This window comes from Bufo gargarizans, chromosome 1 (genome assembly GCF_014858855.1).
Source record: "Bufo gargarizans isolate SCDJY-AF-19 chromosome 1, ASM1485885v1, whole genome shotgun sequence".
In the NCBI taxonomy this organism is placed as follows: domain Eukaryota; kingdom Metazoa; phylum Chordata; class Amphibia; order Anura; family Bufonidae; genus Bufo; species Bufo gargarizans.
The window spans coordinates 332,056,337-332,077,450 of record NC_058080.1 but is presented as its reverse complement, the minus strand read 5'-3'; the positions used below and the strand labels follow the sequence as shown (position 1 = coordinate 332,077,450).

The window sequence follows — 21,114 nt, the reverse complement described above, 5'->3', positions numbered from 1 at the left end:
TTATATTGGAAAATTTTCCCAAAAATAGAAATTTCTAAATTGTTTCTCCATCTGCCATTAACTCTTGTGGAAGACCTAAAGGGTTAATAAAGTTTGAAAAAACAGTTTTGAATACCTTGAGGGGTGTAGTTTCTAGAATGGGGTCATTTTTGGGAGGTTTCTATTATCTAAGCCTCACAATATGACTGCAAACCTGAACTGGTCCATAAAAAGTGGGATTTTGAAGATTTCTGAAAAATTTCAAAATTTGCTTCTAAACTTCTAAGCCTTGTAACATCCCCAAAAAATAAAATATCATTCCCAAAATGCTACACACATGAAGTAGACATATGGGGAATGTAAAGCCATCACAATTTTTGGGGGTATTACTATGTATTACAGAAGTAGAGAAACTGAAACTTTGAAATTTGCTAATTTTTTAAAAAAATGGTAAAAATTGTATTTTTTTGTGCAAAAAAATTAACTTTTTTGACCCAATTTTAGCAGTGTCATGAAGTACAATATGTGACGAAAAAACAATCTCAGAACGGCCTGGGTAAGTCAAAGCGTTTTAAAGTTATGAGCACTTAAAGGGACACTGGTCAGATTTGCAAAAAATGGCCAAGTCCTTAAGGTGAAATAGGGCTGAGTCCTTAAGGGGTTAAGGGAGGACATATTCTCCAAGCCTGTGTTGGCCTGTAGCTGCAGACTGTCCTCACTAAGCTCGTCCTTGCTGAAAAGCAGAGCAGAGCCGCCAGCATGCATAACTTCCTGAGCAGAAAGAGCAGCAAAAGAAAGAGGCAGTTGCAGGATAGGTGAGGGCACAGAGGTTGTTCATGAGCCATGCCAACAAAGTGTGGCATCAGAGAAACCCACCGATTCCTGGCTGTATGTATCTGTTGTGACCTGAGATGATGTGGAAGAGCAAGTCAACTACTTTACAGCTGAATTGTTGGTCAAAACACCCCCTCCTGCAAAGGCAGAATGGTGTTCCCCTAAATCCCTTCATATGCAACGTTTCCATACGTTGGAACTCCACACTCCACATGTTGGACCGACTATATGAGCAGAGGAAAACCTGTGACCGATTTCTTGTTGATGTAGATGGACAGGACTACTTTCCAGTGTAACTTTGATGTTAGACGGTGGCAACTCATGCGTGACAGCTGCCTTTTGCTCAGGCCCTTTGAGGAGGCAACTTTATTTGTCAGTTGTGCCACATTATCACCATTCGGCAAAAGGATGACTACCGGGTCTCCAAAATGCTAGACCCTCGCTACTGGTCCAAAATGCAGACAACAAAGTAGATCATTTTGGCAGCAATGATCTGACTGTAGTGCGCTGCCAGACCTGAACATTGTGACAAATGGCTTGTTACTTCTGCTCACGTGATGCTGCCACTATTCTGATACTGTCACCCGCCTGACGCCACAATCTGACTCTCCATGCTGTTGCCACCCTCACCACTCTGTTATGAGGCTACTAGTGTCACTGTTTATTTTTCCGTTCTTCTGATTTGTCAGAAGAACAGGAAAATAACAATGCTCATTTGAGCATCCATAAGTCACCCATCACACGATCAGTATTTGGCATCAGGATATGATCATTATTTGGCAGCCAAAAGCAGGAGTGGGTCCAAAACACAGAAGATATGCAAATATTTCCATCACATGTCATCTCTGCTTTGGAACTACTCCTGTTTTTGCTTTACCAATAATGATCAAATACTGATGCAAATAACTGAACAAATACTGACCATGTGACAGAGGCCAAAAAAGTCATGCATGCAGAACTTCTTTTCCATCTAAATAAAACAGATTTCAGATGCAAATGGACAAAACACAGAAGACATGCAAACACTTCCATCATATGTTATCTTTGTTTTGGACCCACTCTTGTTTTTGCCTTACCAATACTGACAGTGTGAAGGTGTATGCTCAAAGTACAGGATTTGTTTTTTTGGCTGTTCTTGTGACGGATCAGAACAGAAAAATGAACTACTTGAATCTTTGGCCACTGCATGGTTAGGTCCATGCCAATAAATTAGAGCTGATGCTAGAATTTACCTGCAAGGCTGAGATCACACTGCTAATTTGGTCAGTTATTTCCATCACTTATTGTGCCAAGCCTACTCTCGGATTAGGTATCATGAATAGATTTGCACCTATTCTGTGATTTTGACACACACCTGCTTTGGCCTGACAATAAAGGATAAAAATAAATGACCAAATAACTGATGTATGAACTAAGCTTAAGGCCTCTTTCACACTACAGTATGTTGCATTCAGTGTTTTGCGTTCCGTTTTTCACGGATCCGTTGTTCCGTTTTTTGCTTCCGTTGTGGTTCCGTTTCCGTTCCGTTGTTCCGTTCCGTTTTTCCGTATGGCAAATACAGTATACAGTAATTTCATATTAAAAATTGGGCTGGGCATAACATTTTCAATTGATGGTTCCGCAAAAAACGGAACGGATACGGAAGACATACGGATGCATTTCCGTATGTGTTCCGTTTTTTTTGCGGCCCCATTGACTTGAATGGAGCCACGGACTGTGATTCTCGGCCAAATATAGGACATGTTCTATCTTTTCAACGGAACGGAAAAACGGAAATACGGAAACGGAATGCATACGGAACACATTCCGTTTTTTTGCGGAACCATTGAAATGAATGGTTCCGTATACGGACCGTATACGGAACGCAAAAAACGGACCGTATACGGAACGCAAAAAACTGTAGTGTGAAAGAGGCCTAATGGTGATGCACAATAATTCTACAGATGACAGAAGGGATTCAAACGCATGTGTTTTCACTGCCACTACATGGATTAAAAGGACTTTTTATTCTCCACTACTTTATCGGTTCTGCCTCCATGTCCTTATTTCGATCCACTAAAGAGTCATTGGGACATCTGCAGGGGTGCGCAGTGTTTGTTTTTTGCTATACTGAAAGATGCTGTATGCTTTTATTTTGGTTTAGCTAGGGGTTAGCTAGGAATGTTGGTAGTCTCTACAATGATGCACATATCCATATATGTGACCTGCCTGTCATTCTGACGCACAGTTACTGTTTCGCTACCAGGCTACCAGAAAGCATGTTGCTGCACTGCACAGTGATGTACACCTGGGTACATTCTCCCTTAAAGGGAACCTGTCACTAGTTTTATGGTGTCCTAACTAAGGGTAACATAACTAAGTGTATTGAAAAGCTCCAGCTGATAATGATGAGTCCTGAATATTCATGAGCTCCTGACTCTCCCCGCCCACCTGCTGCTGAATGACAGTTTGTTTCCATAAGAATCAGCAGCAGGTGGGCAGGGGAGTGGCTATAGCTCTGAATTAAATATACGCTGGACTCGATGACCTCGCGCCAGACTCGAATCAGCTCATTAGCATGCGGCATGCGGCATCTTTGTGTATATATTATGAGGTAACCATCTGTCACACCAGTAAGTGAATACATCTAAGGCACTTTTTAGTAGTTAGTGATTGTATATAATTAGTTAGATTATAATCAAATATCCACATGGCAGGTTCCCTTTAAGTTTAACTGCAGGCTGGGATAGACCTGATTTAACGTGCTTCGCGAGAAATTAATTTGTAACTTAGCAAATTTGGGGGAAAAATTTGACAAAGCGACCAAATAGAATTTTTGAAAACTTCACTCATCTCTAATCACAACATAAATACCCTAAAACACACGTCTCTGAAGATAAATGTGTAGTTAATATTCAGAATAACATTTCGATCATCTTAATATTTAAAAAGTATGCAGTTTTTTTTGTTTAGTCTTTTCTATTTTTGTTTTCTAACAGCTTGTCCACAATTGCTTTCAGCACTGGCATCAAAATAACAATTAAAAAAGTGAAGTGGGCCCATAATTTAAAATTAAGGCCATAGTAAAATGAAATATATTTTAGGCATTTGTCTTAAGGCTACTTTCACACTTGCGGCAGAGTGATCCGGCAATCTGCATGCAAACGGACAGAATTTGTAGACGGATCTGCATGCGGATCGTCTTACAAATGCATTGCAAGAACGGATCCGTCTCTCCGGATGTCATCCGGAGAAACGGATCCGTTATATACTTTTTTCACATTTTTACCGGTCTGCTCATGCACAGCCCGGAAGGACGGATCCCGCATTGTAGTATTTTTAATGCCGGATACGGCACTAATACATTTCAATGTAAATTAATGCTGGATACGGCATTCCGGCAACTGATCCCGAATTTTGGACAGAGATAATATCGTATTTCCTCTGTCCAAAACTCCATTCTGAACTGAACTGAAGACATCCTGATGCATCCTGAACTGATTTCTCTCCATAAAGAATGCAGGGGATATAAAACTGATCAGTTCTTTTCTGGTATTGAGCCTCTATGACGGAACTCTGTGCCGGAAAAGAAAAATGCTAGTGTGAAAGTTTTTAGTGCTTTGTAGCTAATATCCAGAAAGGATATGATGCCTTACATGGCATTTTTCTCTATTGCCAATGTGTGAAGAATAGTCTTCTTTTACTTAGGCCTAGTTCACACGATCGTATGGCTTTTATTGTTTTTTGCGGTCCGTTTTTCACGGATCCGTTGTTCCGTTTTTAAGTTCCGTTGTGTTTCCGTTTCCTTTCCGTTTTTCCGTTCCGTTTTTCCGTATGGCATATACAGTATACAGTAATTACATTGAAAAAATTGGGCTGGGCATAACATTTTCAATAGATGATTCAGAAAAAACGGAACGGAAACGGAAGACATACGGATGCATTTCCGTATGTGTTCCGTTTTTTTTGCGGACCCATTGACTTGAATGGAGCCACGACCCGTGATTTACGGCCAAATATAGGACAAGCTCTATCTTTCAACGGAACGGAAAAACTGAAAAACGAAAACGGAATGCATACGGAACACATTCCGTTTTTTTTTTTGCGGAACCATTGAAATGAATGGTTCCGTATACGGACCGTATACGGAACACAAAAAAACGGCCCGTACACCCGCAAAAAAAACGTTGGTGTGAACTAGGCCTTAGGGTACTTTCACACTAGTTTTTCTTTTCCGGCATAGAGTTCCGTCACAGGGGCTCTATACTGGAAAAGAACTGATCAGGCATATCCCTGTGCATTCTGAATGGAGAGTAATCAGTTCAGGATGCATCAGGATGTCTTCAGTTCAGTCATTTTGACTGACCAGGCAAAAGAGAAAACCGTAGCATCTCCGGCGAAAAAAACTGAAGACTTGCCTGAATGCCGGATTCAGCATTTTCTTCCATAGGAATGTATTAGGGCCAGATCAGGCATTCAAACTACCGGAATGCCGGATCTGTCCTTCCGATCTGCGCATGCATAGACCGAAAAAAAAAAAGGTGAAAAAAATAAATGCTGGATCCGGATGACACTTGAAATACTGATCCAGCATTTCAATGCATTTTTTTTGACTGAACAGGCATTTTTAAGACTGAGGCTACTTTCACACTTGCGGCAGTGTGATCCGGCGCAAGTTTGAAAGTAGCCTTATGTGCTAAAAATCCATGCATGAATTTAAGCTTGTTACATCACTGCTGCTACCATAATGTTGCATTTAAAAAAACATTTCAATACATAGTAACCGTCATAAACTTTCTTCCTGACCTTGGTTCTTTTTCCACATGGCATTAGAAGCTGGCAGGCTTTGGTTCCCCAAATACGGTTTAAGTCTTTGAGAAATGGAGGCTTGTGGCAAATTGTATGTTGATGGGTTCATATAGGAAAGATAAGAACTGGCAGCACTGGTTTGGGATGTTCCTGGTACACGTCCTGCAAACAGGTTTGGGTCAAAAGCAGGAAATGAGTTAGAAGCTTGAGACACCGATTTGCTCTTTGAGTGAAGGGGCTCCCCAGGAATAGTGGCGCTTGAAGGTACGGCTGCCATTGACGTTGTAGGAATATCATCAGCCGTTGGGAGAGAAGTATCCTTTTTAATACACTGGATAACACTTGTTTGGCGGCTCACTGGTCCTGCAGGGGTTGCTGAATCAGAAGAAGCTGACAATGGAGTAGAACCTTGTGACACAGAACGTGCAGCGTTGTCAGAACAAACATGAAGGTGTTTAAACAGGGATCGATGGGTACGGAAATGTTGCATACAGTTTTCACATCTGTCAAGGGTTAAAGAGATATATGGACAGGCTCTTAATTTGTGCTTGCGTATGTTTGTTGAAAAGCATGTTTTGTCAAAGACAAATGCTAAGAATTAACGGTCTAAAATGAAACAGTCTTTGCTTACCACAGCAACATTCAGAGTTCAGTTTTAATTTCTTAACGTGCTCTGTAAAAATTAAGGCTGGTCTCTGCTTGGCTGCAGGTGGCAACAAAGACAATTTTACCAGAGGATAGAAAACTAAGTCCCTTTAAATCCACTTCTGGCTTTGCCTCAAAACACTGGTATGAATGTACCTTTAGGCTGGGTTCAGACCTGAGCGTTTTACAGCGCGTTCCTACGCTCTGTAAAACGCTCAACAGGCAAGAACCAATGATTCCCTATGGGAATGGTTCTCACCTAAGCGTTTTACAGCGCGTACGATCGCGCTGTAAAACGCCTGACACCCCAAGAAGTACAGGAGCTTCTTTGGGGCGTCTTGTCGCGCGTTCCCGTACATAGACTTCCGGGAACGCGCGACAATGGGCGTTCGCATACTACCGGAGCCGCGTATGCGAGACGTGGGAGAATCGTCAGGACGCTCAGGTCTGAACCCAGCCTTAGAGTGTTCTGTTAAATCAAGCCCAGCCTGCACAATTGTAATATTAATATGGTAGGTGCTATGTGGAAGACTCAGTGTCCCCAATCAATGTTCAATGAAATACACTGCTTTCAAAAAAATATTATGACTTTGTTCCAATAAAAGTGGCAAAAGATAATGTGTAGTTTGGAACTTTGTTCCAATAAAAGTGGCAAAAGATAATGTGTAGTTTGGATTAACAATAGATCTGTATCTATAAAGAGAAAAAGTAATAAATAGCACAGATTCCGTGCATAAATACATCATTAAAGGGGTTTCCTAGGTGTTAAATATTAATCACCTATCCTCATAATAGGTTATCAATACCAGATTAGTGGGGGTCCAAAACCCAGCCACACTGCTAATCAGGTTCTTGAAGAGGCCACGACTCTTTGGTAAGCACAGCTGTCTACTCACAGACACAGCGCCATCCATTGGATAGCAGCTGTGTTTGGAATTGTAACTCAGCCCCACTTGAATGGGACTGAGCGGTCTCTAGAACATTTGACTGATGAACATCACATCACTGGCTAAGGAAGAGGCCACAGTGCTCATGGAGCACCAAGTTCTCTTCAAACAGCTGATTTGAAGTACTAGGAGCTAGACCCCCCCCACTGACCAAATATCGATGACGTATCCTGTGGATAGATAATCAATATTAGACATGCAAAAAATATGTTTATACACAAGTAGATACTCACCATAAAAGTTCCCCCTAGTCGGTATACAAAGACATATATAAATGAACAGTTATAAATTTCATGCAATTTAATCTTATGTACATACAGTGGTGATTGAAAGTTTGTAAACCCTTCAGAATTTTCTATATTTCTGTATAAGTTTGACCTAAAACTACACATACGGACAAAATGGTTAGTATTCTTCCGTTAAAGAAAGAAAAACCCACAACTGGTCACTGAAATAACTTGAAACTGACAAAAAGCATTAATAAAACACAAATTTACTGAAAATCAACTAATGAAAATCAGACATTGCTTTTAAATTGTGGTTAACTGCCTCAGGACCGCCGTACTCAGGATTGCGTCCTGCCGGCGGCCCTGCTCTTCTGGGTGGACGCATATACGCGTCCTCCCGCGAGAGCCAAGAACGGAAGGTAAGCGAGTGGATCTCCAGCCTGCCAGCGGCGATCGCTCGCTGCAGGCTGGAGATGTGATTTTTTTAACCCCTAACAGGTATATTAGACGCTGTTTTGATAACAGCGTCTAATATACCTGCTACCTGGTCCTCTGGTGGTCCCTTTTGTTTGGATCGAACACCAGAGGACTCAGGCAGCTCACTAAAGTAGCACCAAACACCACAACACTACACTACACTCCCCCCCTGTCACTTATTAACCCTTTATGAACCACTGATCACCCCTGATCACCCCATATAGACTCCCTGATCACCCCCCCTGTCATTGATCACCCCCCTGTAAGGCTACATTCAGACGTCCGTATGATTTTTACGGATCGGATCCACAAAACGCATAGGGACGTCTGAATGGAGCCTTACAGGGGGGTGATCAATGACAAGGGCGTGATCACCCATATAGACTTCCTGATCACTTCCCTGTCATTGATCACCCCCCTGTCATTGATCACTCCCCTGCAAGGCTCCATTCAGGCGTCCGTATGATTTTTACGGATCCATGGATACATGGATCGGATCCGCAAAACACATGCGGACGTCTGAATGGAGCCTTACAGGGGGGTGATCAATGACAGAGGGGTGATCACCCATATACACTCCCTGATCACCCCCTGTCATTGATCACCCCCCTGTAAGGCTCCATTCAGACGTCAGTATGATTTTTACGGATACATGGATATATGGATCGGATCCGCAAAACAAACGTCTGAATGGAGCCTTACAGGGGGGTGATCAATGGGGTGATCACCCATATACACTCCCTGATCACCCCCTGTCATTGATCACCCCCCTGTAAGGCTCCATTCAGACGTCCGCATGTGTTTTGCGGATCCGATCCATGTATCCGTGGATCCGTAAAAATCATACGGACGTCTGAATGGAGCCTTACCAGGGGGGTGATCAATGACAGGGGGGTGATCAGGGAGTCTATATGGGTGATCACCCCCCTGTCATTCAGACTTTTTTTTGGCCCAAGTTAGCGGAAATATATATATTTTTTTTTTGTTTGTTTTTTTTCTTGTGTCAAAAAATTAAATCTCACATGAACTCACCATACCCCTCACGGAATCCAAATGCGTAAAAATTTTTAGACATTTATATTCCAGACTTCTTCTCACGCTTTAGGGCCCCTAAAAAGCCGGGGCAGTATAAATACCCCACATGTGACCCCATTTCGGAAAGAAGACACCCCAAGGTATTCGCTGAGGGGCATATTGACTCCATGAAAGATTGAAATTTTTGTCCTAAGTTAGCGGAAAGTGAGACTTTGTGAGGGGAAAAAAAAAAAAAAAAAAAAAAAAAAACATTTCCGCTAGCTTATGCAAAAAAATAATAATTATATGAACTCGCCAGGCTCCTCATTGAATACCTTGGGGTGTCTTCTTTCCAAAATGGGGTCACATGTGGGGTATTTGTACTGCCCTGGCTTTTTAGGGGCCCTAAAGCGTGAGAAGAAGTCTGGGATCCAAATGTCTAAAAATGCCCTCCTAAAAGGAATTTGGGCACCTTTGCGCATCTAGGCTGCAAAAAAGTATCACACATCTGGTATCGCCGTACTCAGGAGAAGCTGGGGAATGTGTTCTGGGGTGTCATTTTACATATACCCATGCTGGGTGAGAAAAATATCTTGGTCAAATGCCAACTTTGTATAAAAAAAATGGGAAAAGTTGCCTTTGCCAAGATATTTCTCTCACCCAGCATGGGTATATGTAAAATGACACCCCAAAACACATTCCCCAACTTCTCCTGAGTACGGCGATACCAGATCTGTGACACTTTTTTGCAGCCAAGGTGGGCAAAGGGGCACATATTCCAAAGTTCACCTTTCGGATTTCGCAGGCCATTTTTTACACATTTTGATTGCAAAGTACTTCTCACACATTTGGGCCCCTAGATTGCCAGGGCAGTATAACTACCCCACAAGTGACCCCATTTTGGAAAGAAGACACCCCAAGGTATTCCGTGAGGGGCATGGCGAGTTCCTAGAATTTTTTATTTTTTGTCGCAAGTTAGTGGAATATGAGACTTTGTAAGAAAAAATTTCTTTTTATAAAAATCATCATTTTCCGCTGACTTGTGACAAAAATGACAAAAAATAAAAAGTTCTATGAACTCACTATGCCCATCAACGAATACCTTAGGGTGTCTACTTTCCGAAATGGGGTCATTTGTGGGGTGTTTGTACTGTCTGGCCATTGTAGAACCTCAGGAAACATGACAGGTGCTCAGAAAGTCAGAGCTGCTTCAAAAAGCGGAAATTCACATTTTTGTACCATAGTTTGTAAACGCTATAACTTTTACCCAAACCATTTTTTTTTTTGCCCAATCATTTTTTTTTTTATCAAAGACATGTAGAACAATAAATGTAGCGAAAAATTTATGTATGGATGTCGTTTTTTTTTGCAAAATTTTACAGCTGAAATTGAAAAATGTAATTTTTTTTTTGCAAAAAAATCGCTAAATTTCGATTAATAACAAAAAAGTAAAAATGTCAGCAGCAATGAAATACCACCAAATGAAAGCTCTATTGGTGAGAAGAAAAGGAGGTAAAATTCATTTGGGTGGTAAGTTGCATGACCGAGCAATAAATGGTGAAAGTAGTGTAGTGCAGAAGTGTAAAAAGTGGCCTGGTCATTAAGGGGGTTTTAGCTAGCGGGGTTGAAGTGGTTAAACAGAAAAAAAAAATAAAAAATAAAAAAAAAATCTATATAAAGAAGGACGTATATACAGTGCTGCACATAATTATTCATACCCCTGGCAAATTTTGACTTAAAGTTACCGCCTTTTTCGCCCTATAAGACCGGCCCATAAGGTTTCTGAGGCGGAAAATAAGAAGAAAAAAAGTTTTTAACTAATGTGGTGTGCTTTTGGTGGGTTTTGAACTAATGGTGGTCTGTGCATGACACTACTATGGGGGGGATCTGTGGGTGGCACTGTTATGGGGGGATCTGTGGGTGGCACTGTTATGGGGGGGATCTGTGGGTGGCACTGTTATGGGGGGGATCTGTGGGTGGCACTGTTATGGGGGGATCTGTGGGTGGCACTGTTATGGGGGGGATCTGTGGGTGGCACTGTTATGGGGGGATCTGTGGGTGGCACTGTTATGGGGGGGATCTGTGGGTGGCACTGTTATGGGGGGGATCTGTGGGTGGCACTGTTATGGGGGGGGATCTGTGGGTGGCACTGTTATGGGGGGGATCTGTGGGTGGCACTGTTATGGGGGATCTGTGGGTGGCACTGTTATGGGGGGATCTGTGGGTGGCACTGTTATGGGGGGGATCAGTGGATGGCACTGTTATGGGGGGATCTGAGGGGGGCACTGTTATGGGGGTGATCTGCAGATGGCACTGTTATGGGGGGGTGATCTGTGGATTGCACTGTTATGGGGGGGTGATCTGTGGATGGCACTTTTCTGGGGGGAAGATCTGTAGATGGCCGGGTCGGTGCGGTCACTGTACTCCGGCCCCACCGCTCACTCACTGCTTTATTGCCTAAACCTTTTATAATAATAACTTTAATTGAAGTTCGATCCCCAGCCCCATCTGCACTACTTACTAAATGTCCTGTAGCAGGCAGAGCAGGGCGGGCGGGCGGCCGGCCGTAACTCACTGATGTCATGTGCCTGTGCCGCCTAATTTATGAATGAAGTAGGCGGCGCAGGCACGTGACATCAGTGAGTTACGGCCGGCCGCCCGCCCTGCTCTGCCTGCTACAGGACATATTGCAAGTAGTACAGATGGGGCTGGGATCGAACTTCAATTAAAGTTATTATTATAAAAGGTTTAGGCAATAAAGCAGTGAGTGAGCGGCTGGGCCGGAGTACAGCATTCGCCCCATAAGACGCGGGGGCATTTTTCGCGGGGGAAAAAGTGCATCTTATGGGGCGAAAAATACGGTACTTTTATTCAACCAGCAAGTAATTTTTTGATAGAAAATGACATAGGTGTCTCCGAAAAGATAATATCACGATGTACAAGTAACAAGATGTACTTTTCACAGCTTTTATTTACATTTGAGCAAAAAGTGTCCAGTCCAAAATTATTCATACCCTTCTGAATAATTAATAGAAAAGCCTTTATTGGCTATTACAGCAATCAAACGCTTTCTATAATTGCAGACCAACTTTTTGCATGTCTCCACAGGTATTTTCGCCCATTCATCTTTAGCAATGAGCTGCAAATTTTTCAGGTTGGAGGGTCTTCTTGCCATCACCCTGATCTTTAGCTCCCTCCACAGATTCTCAATTGGATTCAAGTCTGGACTCTGGCTGGGCCACTCCAAAACGTTAATGTTGTTGTCTGCTAACCATTTCTTCACCACTTTTGCTGTGTGTTTTGGGTCATTGTCTTGCTGAAATGTCCATTGGTGCCCAAAGCCAAGTTTCTCTGCAGTCTGCCTGATGTTGTCGTTGGGAATCCTCATGTATTGCTCTTTTTTCATGGTGCCGTTTACTGTGATTAAGTTCCCTGGTCCATTGGCTGAAAAACGCCCCCAAAGCATTAGGTTCCCACAACCATGTTCGACAGTGGAGATGGTGTTCTTTGGGTTGAAGGCTTCTCTTTTTTTACGCCAAATGAAGAAAACATCATTGTGACCAAACAATTCAATTTTTGTTTCATCTGACCATAACACAGAAGACCAGAAGTCTTCTTTTTTGTCCAGATGAGCTTTTGCAAAGGCCAAGCGATCTTTTGTGTGCCTTATCTGGAGAAGTGGAACCCAGCAGTGTGCAGTGCCGTTGGATTGTCTGCCTTGAGACATTGTCACCAGCAGAGCCCAGTTTCACCAGGATGGCCTTGGTGGTGATCCTTGGATTCTTTTTCACCTCTCTAACATTCCTCCTGGCCAGCACAGGTGTCACTTTTGGCTTCTGACCATGTCTTCTGAGATTTTCCACAGTGCGGAACATCTTGTATTTTTTGCTCAAATGTAAAAAAAAAGCTGAGAAATGTTTTTTTTTTCCCCCACAATAATGCCTCTTGTACACTGTCTTTTGGGAGACACCTATTTCATTTTCCGTCAAAAAATTACTAGCTGGTTGAATAAAAGTAACTTTAACCCCTTAGTGACCACCCATACGTGTTTTTACGGCGGTCACTAAGGGGCCTTAGGCTGGGCTGCCGCGTTTTTACGGCGGCCCGGTCTAAGCGCTGCACGGCTCCCCCGTGCAGCGGGGAGCACCGACCCGGCTCTCACATGAGAGCCGGGACCCTGCTCTAACAGCCCGGACCGGCAGGAGTGCCGATCCGGGCTGTTTAACCCTTTACATGCCGGGCGCAATGGCGCCCGCTGCATGTAAAGTGGTGACAGAGGGAGCGGACTCCCTCTGTCTCCCATCAGCACCCCGAAAATAAGATCGCGGGGTGCTGATGTGTTCGGAAGCTTACCTCACTTCCGATCAGGGCCCCGAGCCTGTCTTCAGTTCTCTCCAGCAGGCTGTGCCTCTCTGGCGCAGCCTGCTGGTCAAGGTTTGAATAGCATTGCTATTCAAATGTAATGCCTTATAGAGATAATGCATTACATTTTTAAAGCAATCAAAATACTGAATATTATAGTCCCCTTGTGGGACTTTTAAGTAGTAAAAAAATAAATAAAAAAAATACATTTATTATACGCTTTTCAATGAAAAAAATTGCAAAAAGAAAATATCCCCAATATGTTTGGTATTGCCGCGTCCGTAACGACCCGGACTACATAAATATAACATAAAGTATCCCCTATGGTGAACGCCGTAAAAAAAAAAAAAAAAAAAAAAAGACAGAATTTCTCATTTATTCTTAGTTTCCACCGAAAAAAACGTAATAACAAGCCATTTACTCCAAAATGATACCAATGAAAACTACAACTTGTCCCGTAAAAAACAAGCCCTCATAAAGCTATATAGACGAAAAAATAAAAAAGTTATAGCTCTTGGAACGCGACGATGAAAAAAGGAAGAAAAACGCTTGGTCATAAAGGCCCAAACAGGCTTGGTCACTAAGGGGTTAAGTCAAAATTTGCCAGGGTATAAATAATTATGGACAGCACTGTATGTGTGTATGCATGTATGTTCCGTGATCACTCAAAAACGCAACTATCGATTTCAACGAAACTTGGTATACACATCCCTTTCTACCTGGAAAGAAATCTTGTGGGGGTCACAGCTCTCTAGGATGTACTGTTCCTGAGATATTCCCAAAAAATGACCTGCATTAGTCAATAGAAGCCTACAAGTCTTTCTCTTCATATCCCAACGGCCATACACATGGTCACATGTCCCTTATCAGCTAATAAAAGCTTGCAGGCCCTTAGTCTCCACATACACACAGTTTTACTCCAGGTTTCCATAACAACCCAGCCATTTTTCTTCACTGCTGTAGGTCAGCTTTAGGCTAGGGCTACACAACATGTGTCGCATGACAATTTTTATAATGATAGTCTATGGTGTTGCACTGCGACATGTCACATGCTGCGACAGGATGGATTTTTTGCAACTGTCGTATCGCAGCATTTCACGTCGCAGTGCAACACCATAACATATCATTATAAAAATTGTTGAGACAAAATTAATTCCCTGAGGCTGATGCCAGAATAAAAGCAGCTATGGGAAATGTATATTGTGGACGTGCTAGTGGTGATCTAGCAGAGTATGTCCTCAGCTGTATAGGCTCAAACTAGCTGACAGAATCCCATTAACATCAGCAAAAGGAGATGAAACATGCAGTCTGGAGAATGCACCCTTCACACCTGAGACAGCTGTATGAGTTTGCTCACAAGGAGAGGGCCAAAGTACCTGTGGACAGGTGCAGAAGTCTCATTGAAAGTTACAGAAATCGCTTGATTGCATTAATTGCTTCAAAAAGGTTGTGCAATAAAATATTAAGTTAAGGGCACCATCATTTTTGTCCAGGCTAGTTTCATTAGCTTGTTTTATAAATTACTAGCAGAAGAACCAGGCTTCGCATGGATATATTTCATCAATTATTAGGGGAACAGATAGGGAAATCTGTCACAAAGACCGTAATCACCGAACAGTGTGCTGTCTTCCTGGCGCTAGAGTTCGACACATCGCGCATCGGGTTGACAGATTACTGGGAGGGGCTGGAGAAGATCCAGCGGTCATGGTCCATATCGGAACCAATGACAAAGTTAGAGGTAGGTGGAGAGTCCTTAAAAATGATTTCAGGGATTTAGGTCAAAAGCTGAGGGCAAGGACCTCAAAGGTAGTATTTTCCGAAATACTGCCTGTACCACGAGCCACACAAGAAAGGCAACGGGAGATTAGGGAGATTAACAAGTGGCTCAAGAACTGGTGTAGGAAGGAGGGGTTTGGGTTCCTGGAGAACTGGGCCGATTTTTCTATTGGCTACAGGCTCTATCGTAGGGACGGGCTGCACCTCAATGGGGAAGGGGCAGCTGTGCTGGGGAGAAAGATGGCTAGAAGGTTGGAGGAGTGTTTAAACTAGGGACTGGGGGGGAGGGTAATTACATTATAGGACGGGAAGATAGTGCAGATAGAGACTGGGGGCAAGGTAATGGGACTGGGGGAGGAATGGAAGGAGGGACTAGAACAGTTCAGAAGGAAAGGTGTAGGGTAAAAAATATACATAAACCTCTCAAATGTATGTATACTAATGCCAGAAGCCTGACTAATAAAACTGGTGAACTGGAATTAGTGATGTGTGAGGAGAACTATGAAATAGTGGGAATAACTGAGACATGGCTGGATGATAGCTATGACTGGGCAGTTAATGTACAAGGTTACAGTCTGTTTATAAAGGATCGTCAAAACCGGAGAGGGGGAGGGGTCTGCCTTTATGTAAAGTCCGGTCTAAAGCCCACACTCCGCGAAGATATAAGTGAGGGACATGAACATGTGGAGTCAGTGTGGGTAGAGATACATGGAGCTAAAAACAACAATAAATTACTAATAGGAGTTTACTTTAAACCACCTAATATACGAGAGTCCACAGAAAATCTATTACTAAACGAGATAGACGAGGCAGCAAATTATAATGAGGTGGTTATTATGGGGGACTTCAACTACCCAGATATAGACTGGGAAACTGAAACTTTTATATCTCATAAGGGAAACAGGTTCTTGGCAATAACCAAAGACAATTACCTCTCCCAACTGGTTCAGGACCCGACTAGAGGGACGGCCATACTGGACTTAGTATTAACCAATAGGCCCGACAGAACAACAGACGTGCAGGTTGGGGGACACCTGGGAAATAGTGACCATAAAGTAATAACCTTCCAATTATCATTCAAAAGAGCGTTTCTACAGGGAGGAACAAAAATACCAAACTTCAAAAAAGCTAAATTTAGCCAACTAAGAGAGGCCATAGGCCAAACTAACTGGGACAAAGTCCTTAAAAATAAAAATACAGCCACAAAATGGGATATCTTTAAAAACATCCTAAAATCTCATTGTGAGAGGTACATACCGTATGGTAATAAAAGGTTAAGGAACAAAAAGAAACCAATGTGGATAAATAGAACTGTAAAGAAAGCAATAAATGACAAAAAGAAAGCATATCATTCACTGAAACAGGAGGGGAGCACGGAAGCACTGAAAAACTATAAGGAAAAAAATAGAACATGTAAAAAACAAATAAAAGCGGCCAAACTAGAGACCAAGAGATTAATTGCCAAAGAGAGTAAAACTAACCCTAAAATGTTCTTCAATTATATAAATGTTAAAAAGTATAAATCTGAAGGTGTCGGCCCTTTAAAGAGTAATGAGGGGGAAGTCGCAGAGAGCGATGAGGAGAAAGCAAAGCTGTTAAATATTTTTTTTCTCCAATGTATTCACTGAGGAAAATAAATTGTCAGATGACATGCAGAATGCAAAAATAAATTCCCCATTAAAAGTGTCCTGTCTGACCCAGGAAGAAGTACATCAGCGACTTAAAAAGATTAAAATGGACAACTCGCCAGGACTGGATGACATACACCCCCGTATCCTAAAGGAATTAAGTAATGTCATAGCCAGACCCTTATTTCTGATATTTGCAGACTCTATACTGACAGGGAATGTCCCACAGGATTGGCGCATGGCATATGTGGTGCCAATATTCAAAAAGGGGCCAAAAACAGAGCCTGGAAACTATAGGCCGGTAAGTTTAACATCTGTTGTGGGTAAACTGTTTGAAGGTTTTCTGAGATATGCTATATTAGAGCATCTCAACAGAAATAAGCAAATAACGCCATATCAGCATGGCTTCGTGAGGGATCGGTCATGTCAGACTAATTTAATCAGTTTCTATGAGGAGGTAAGTTCTAGACTTGACAGCGGCGAATCAATGGATGTGGTATATCTAGACTTCTCCAAAGCATTTGACACTGTACCACATAAAGGTTAGTATATAAAATGAGAATGCTCGGACTGGGAGAAAACGGCTGTATGTGGGTAAGTAACTGGCTCAGTGATAGAAAACAGAGGGTGGTTATTAACGGTACACACTCAGATTGGGTCACTGTCACTAGTGGGGTACCTCAGGGGTCAGTATTGGGCCCTATTCTCTTCAATATATTTATTAATGATCTTGTAGAAGGCTTGCATAGTAAAGTATCAATTTTCGCAGATGACACTAAACTGTGTAAAGTAATTTACACTGATGAGGACAATATACTACTACAGAGGGATCTGGATAGATTGGAGGCTTGGGCAGATAAGTGGCAGATGAGGTTTAACACTGATAAATGTAAAGTTGTGCACATGGGAAGGAAAAATGCAAGTCACCCGTACATACTAAATGGTAAAACACTCGGTAACACTGACATGGAAAAGGATCTAGGAATTTTAATAAACAGCAAACTAAGCTGCAAAAACTAGTGTCAGGCAGCTGCTGCCAAGGCCAACAAGATAATGGGTTGCATCAGAAGGGGCATAGATTCCCGTGATAAGAACATAGTCCTACCACTTTACAAATCGCTAGTCAGACCACACATGGAGTACTGTGTACAGTTCTGTGCTCCTGTGAACAAAGCAGACATAGCAGAGCTGGAGAAGGTCCAGAGGAGGGCATCTAAAGTAATAACTGGAATGGGGCAACTACAGTACCCTGAAAGATTATCAAAATTAGGGTTATTCACTTTAGAAAAAAAGACGACTGAGGGGAGATCTAATTAATATGTATAAATATATCAGGGGTCAGTACAGAGATCTATCCCATCAGCTATTTATCCCCAGGACTGTGACTGTGACGAGGGGACTTCCTCTGCGCCTGGAGGAAAGAAGGTTTGTACACAAACATAGAAAAGGATTCTTTACGGTAAGAGCAGTGAGACTATGGAACTCTCTGCCTGAGGAGGTGGTGATGGTGAGTACAATAAAGGAATTCAAGAGGGGCCTGGACGTATTTCTGGAGCTTAATAATATTACAGGCTATAGCTACTAGAGAGGGGTCGTTGATCCAGGGAGTTATTCTGATTGCCTGATTGGAGTCGGGAAGGAATTTTATATTCCCCTAAAGTGGAGAAAATTGGCTTCTACCTCACAGGTTTTTTTTTTTTTTTGGCCTTCCTCTGGATCAACTTGCAGGATGACAGGCCGAACTGGATGGACAAATGTCTTTTTTCGGCCTTATGTACTATGTTACTATGTATTTAATGTTTGTGTTTGTCGTTAAAAGATATCGACATTATCCTCCATAACAGTGACCTTTACAGCAGCCCGCCCCTTTAACAGTGAGTTTCACAAGACCCCACTCTCTTGACAGTGACCTGACAGGCAAACTAGCTGACAGAATCCCTTTAAATATGATTTAGATCAGGGTTCTTAGAAGGCCACTTCAGAATAGTCTAATGCTTTGCTCTTAGCCATTCTTGGATGTTTATGGCTATGTATTTTGGGTAATTATCCTGTTGAAGAATCCAGGAGCTGCCACTAAGACCAAACTTTCTGACACTGGACAGCACATTTCACTCCAGAATGCCTTGAGATTTCATTGTACCCTGCACTGATTCAAGACACCCTGTGCTAGATGCAGCAAGAAAGCCCCATAACATAGCCAAGCCTCCTTCATGTTTTACAGTAGGTACAATGTTCTTTTCTTGGAATACATAATTTTTACTTCTGAACATAGAACTCATGTGACTTGCCAAAAAAGCTCCAGTTTTGTCTCACCTGTCCAAAGGACATTTTCTTAGGAGCTTTGTGGCTTGTAGGTATGCATCTTCCAAATTCAATCATTTGCTATCAACAGTGGTTTCCTCATCCGTAATCTACCAATTTAGAAAATTGGAAAAACCCTCTGAAAAAGTCACTTTTTTATTGTAAATTTTTAATATGCGTCTGCAGTAAACCTTGATGGTGCACAGCTCAGGGGACACAATTGCATTTTTAACCCCTTAGTGATAGAATTACTTTTAGCCTTAAAATGGTTTTTGTCACTTCAGCAAATAGCATTTATTATGTAGAGAAAATTAATATAAGCCACTTAATAACATACTGTTATTATCCATATTGCCTCCTTTGTCGGCTGGATTAATTTTTCCATCACATTATACACTGCTTGTTTCCATGGTTACGACCACCCTGAAATCCATCAGCGTGGCTGTGCTTGCATACTACAAAAAAAACAACAAAAAAAACACACCAGCCTATGTGCAGTGCCATGGTCCCAGTCACCAGAAAGGCCGACATTTTTTTCCTATAGTGTGCAACCACGAGCACCACTGATGGATTACAGGGTGTCGCAACCATGGCAAAGATCTATCTTCATTCAGCAGGACCTATGTTGATGTCACCAAAGGTCCATTTGCAGGTCCTTAACCCCTTAGGGACCCATGACGTACCGGTACGGCATGTTTCTCGAGTCCTTAAGGACCCATGACGTACCGGTACGTCATGAGTTTAAATTGAGATTGTGGCGCCCCAGGGGTTAATCCGCACAGGATGCCGGCTGAAATCATTCAGCCGGCATCCTGTCACAACGCCTGGGGGGGTCATATGACCCCCCCGTATCGGCGATCGCAGCAAACCGCAGGTCAATTCAGACCTGCGGTTTGTTGCTATTTCTGCTGTTTCTGATCGCCGCGGTCCCTGACAGCGGCGATCAGAAACTTTAGTGTGGCTCAAATATATAGTTATCACCCCCCCTGCACCCCTGCATGATTTTAGCCCGGTGGGAGGTGCAGGGGGGGTGTTGCGGGCGGTGTGGGCGGTGCGGGAGGCGGGCGGTGCGGCAGGCGGGATCGCGATCCCCCGCCCGCCTCCCGCCGAATAATCGTTGGCTTCTAGTGGGTATACCAGGGTGCCAGCACATTGCTGGCACCCTGGTATAAACGGCTGACATCTGTGAATGGATGTCAGCCGTTTAACCCTTTCCATACAGCGGTCCGTACGGACTGCTGTATGGAAAGAGTTAACAGTAAGATGCGGCTCCCTCCCTCTCCCATCGGGGGGCTGCTGTGCCTTTGCAGCCCCCCGATGGGAGAGGGAGAGAGCCCCCAGAGAGCCCCCCGAAGCCCCAGTCCTTACCCTTCCCCGTCTGCGAAGTTGTGGCAGACGGGGAAGGTTCCCATGGCAACAGGACGCCTGCTCAGGCGTCCTGCTGTCCATGGTGCTGAACAGATCTGTGCTGAAAGCATAGATCTGTTCAGTGTAAGTAAAATACAGTACAGAACCTTATATAGGTTCTGTACTGTATTATGCAGACACCAGACCCACTGGATCTTCAAGAACCAAGTGGGTCTGGGTCAAAAAAAAAGTAAGAAAAAGTGAAAAAAAAGTGAAAATCAAAAAACACATTTATCACTAATTCAAAATGAAAAAAATAAAATTCCCTACACATGTTTGGTATCGCTGCGTCCGTAACGACCTGATCTATAAAACGGTCATGTTACTTTCCCCGCACGGTGAACGCCATAAAAATTTAAATTTTGCCCACCTTACTTCCCAAAAAAGGTAATAAAAGTGATCAAAAAAGTCGCATGTACGCCAAAATAGTGCCAATCAAACCGGCATCTCATCCCGCAAAAAATGAGACCCTACCCAAGATTATCACGTAAAAACTGAAAAAACTATGGCTCTTAGACTATGGAAACACTAAAACATCATTTTTTTGTTTCAAAAATTAAATCATTGTGTAAAACTTACATAAATAAAAAAAAGTATACATATTAGGTATCGCCGTGTCCGTATCGACCGGCTCTATAAAAATATCCCATGAGTTAACCCCTCAGGTGACCACCGTAAAAAAATAAAAATAAAAACGGTTTAAAAAAAGCAATTTTTTGTCATCTTACG

General features: G+C 42.7%; 1 protein-coding gene across 1 annotated transcript in view; it reads right to left on the bottom strand.

The window, feature by feature from the left end:
- ZNF414 (zinc finger protein 414) overlaps window positions 1–21,114 on the bottom strand; it is a 208,798-nt gene that overhangs the window by 72,388 nt on the left and 115,296 nt on the right. The window contains exon 5 of the mRNA XM_044281924.1: window positions 5,599–6,104. Coding sequence (XP_044137859.1) covers window positions 5,599–6,104 — 506 coding nt within the window. The remainder of the gene's footprint in view (window positions 1–5,598; window positions 6,105–21,114) is intronic.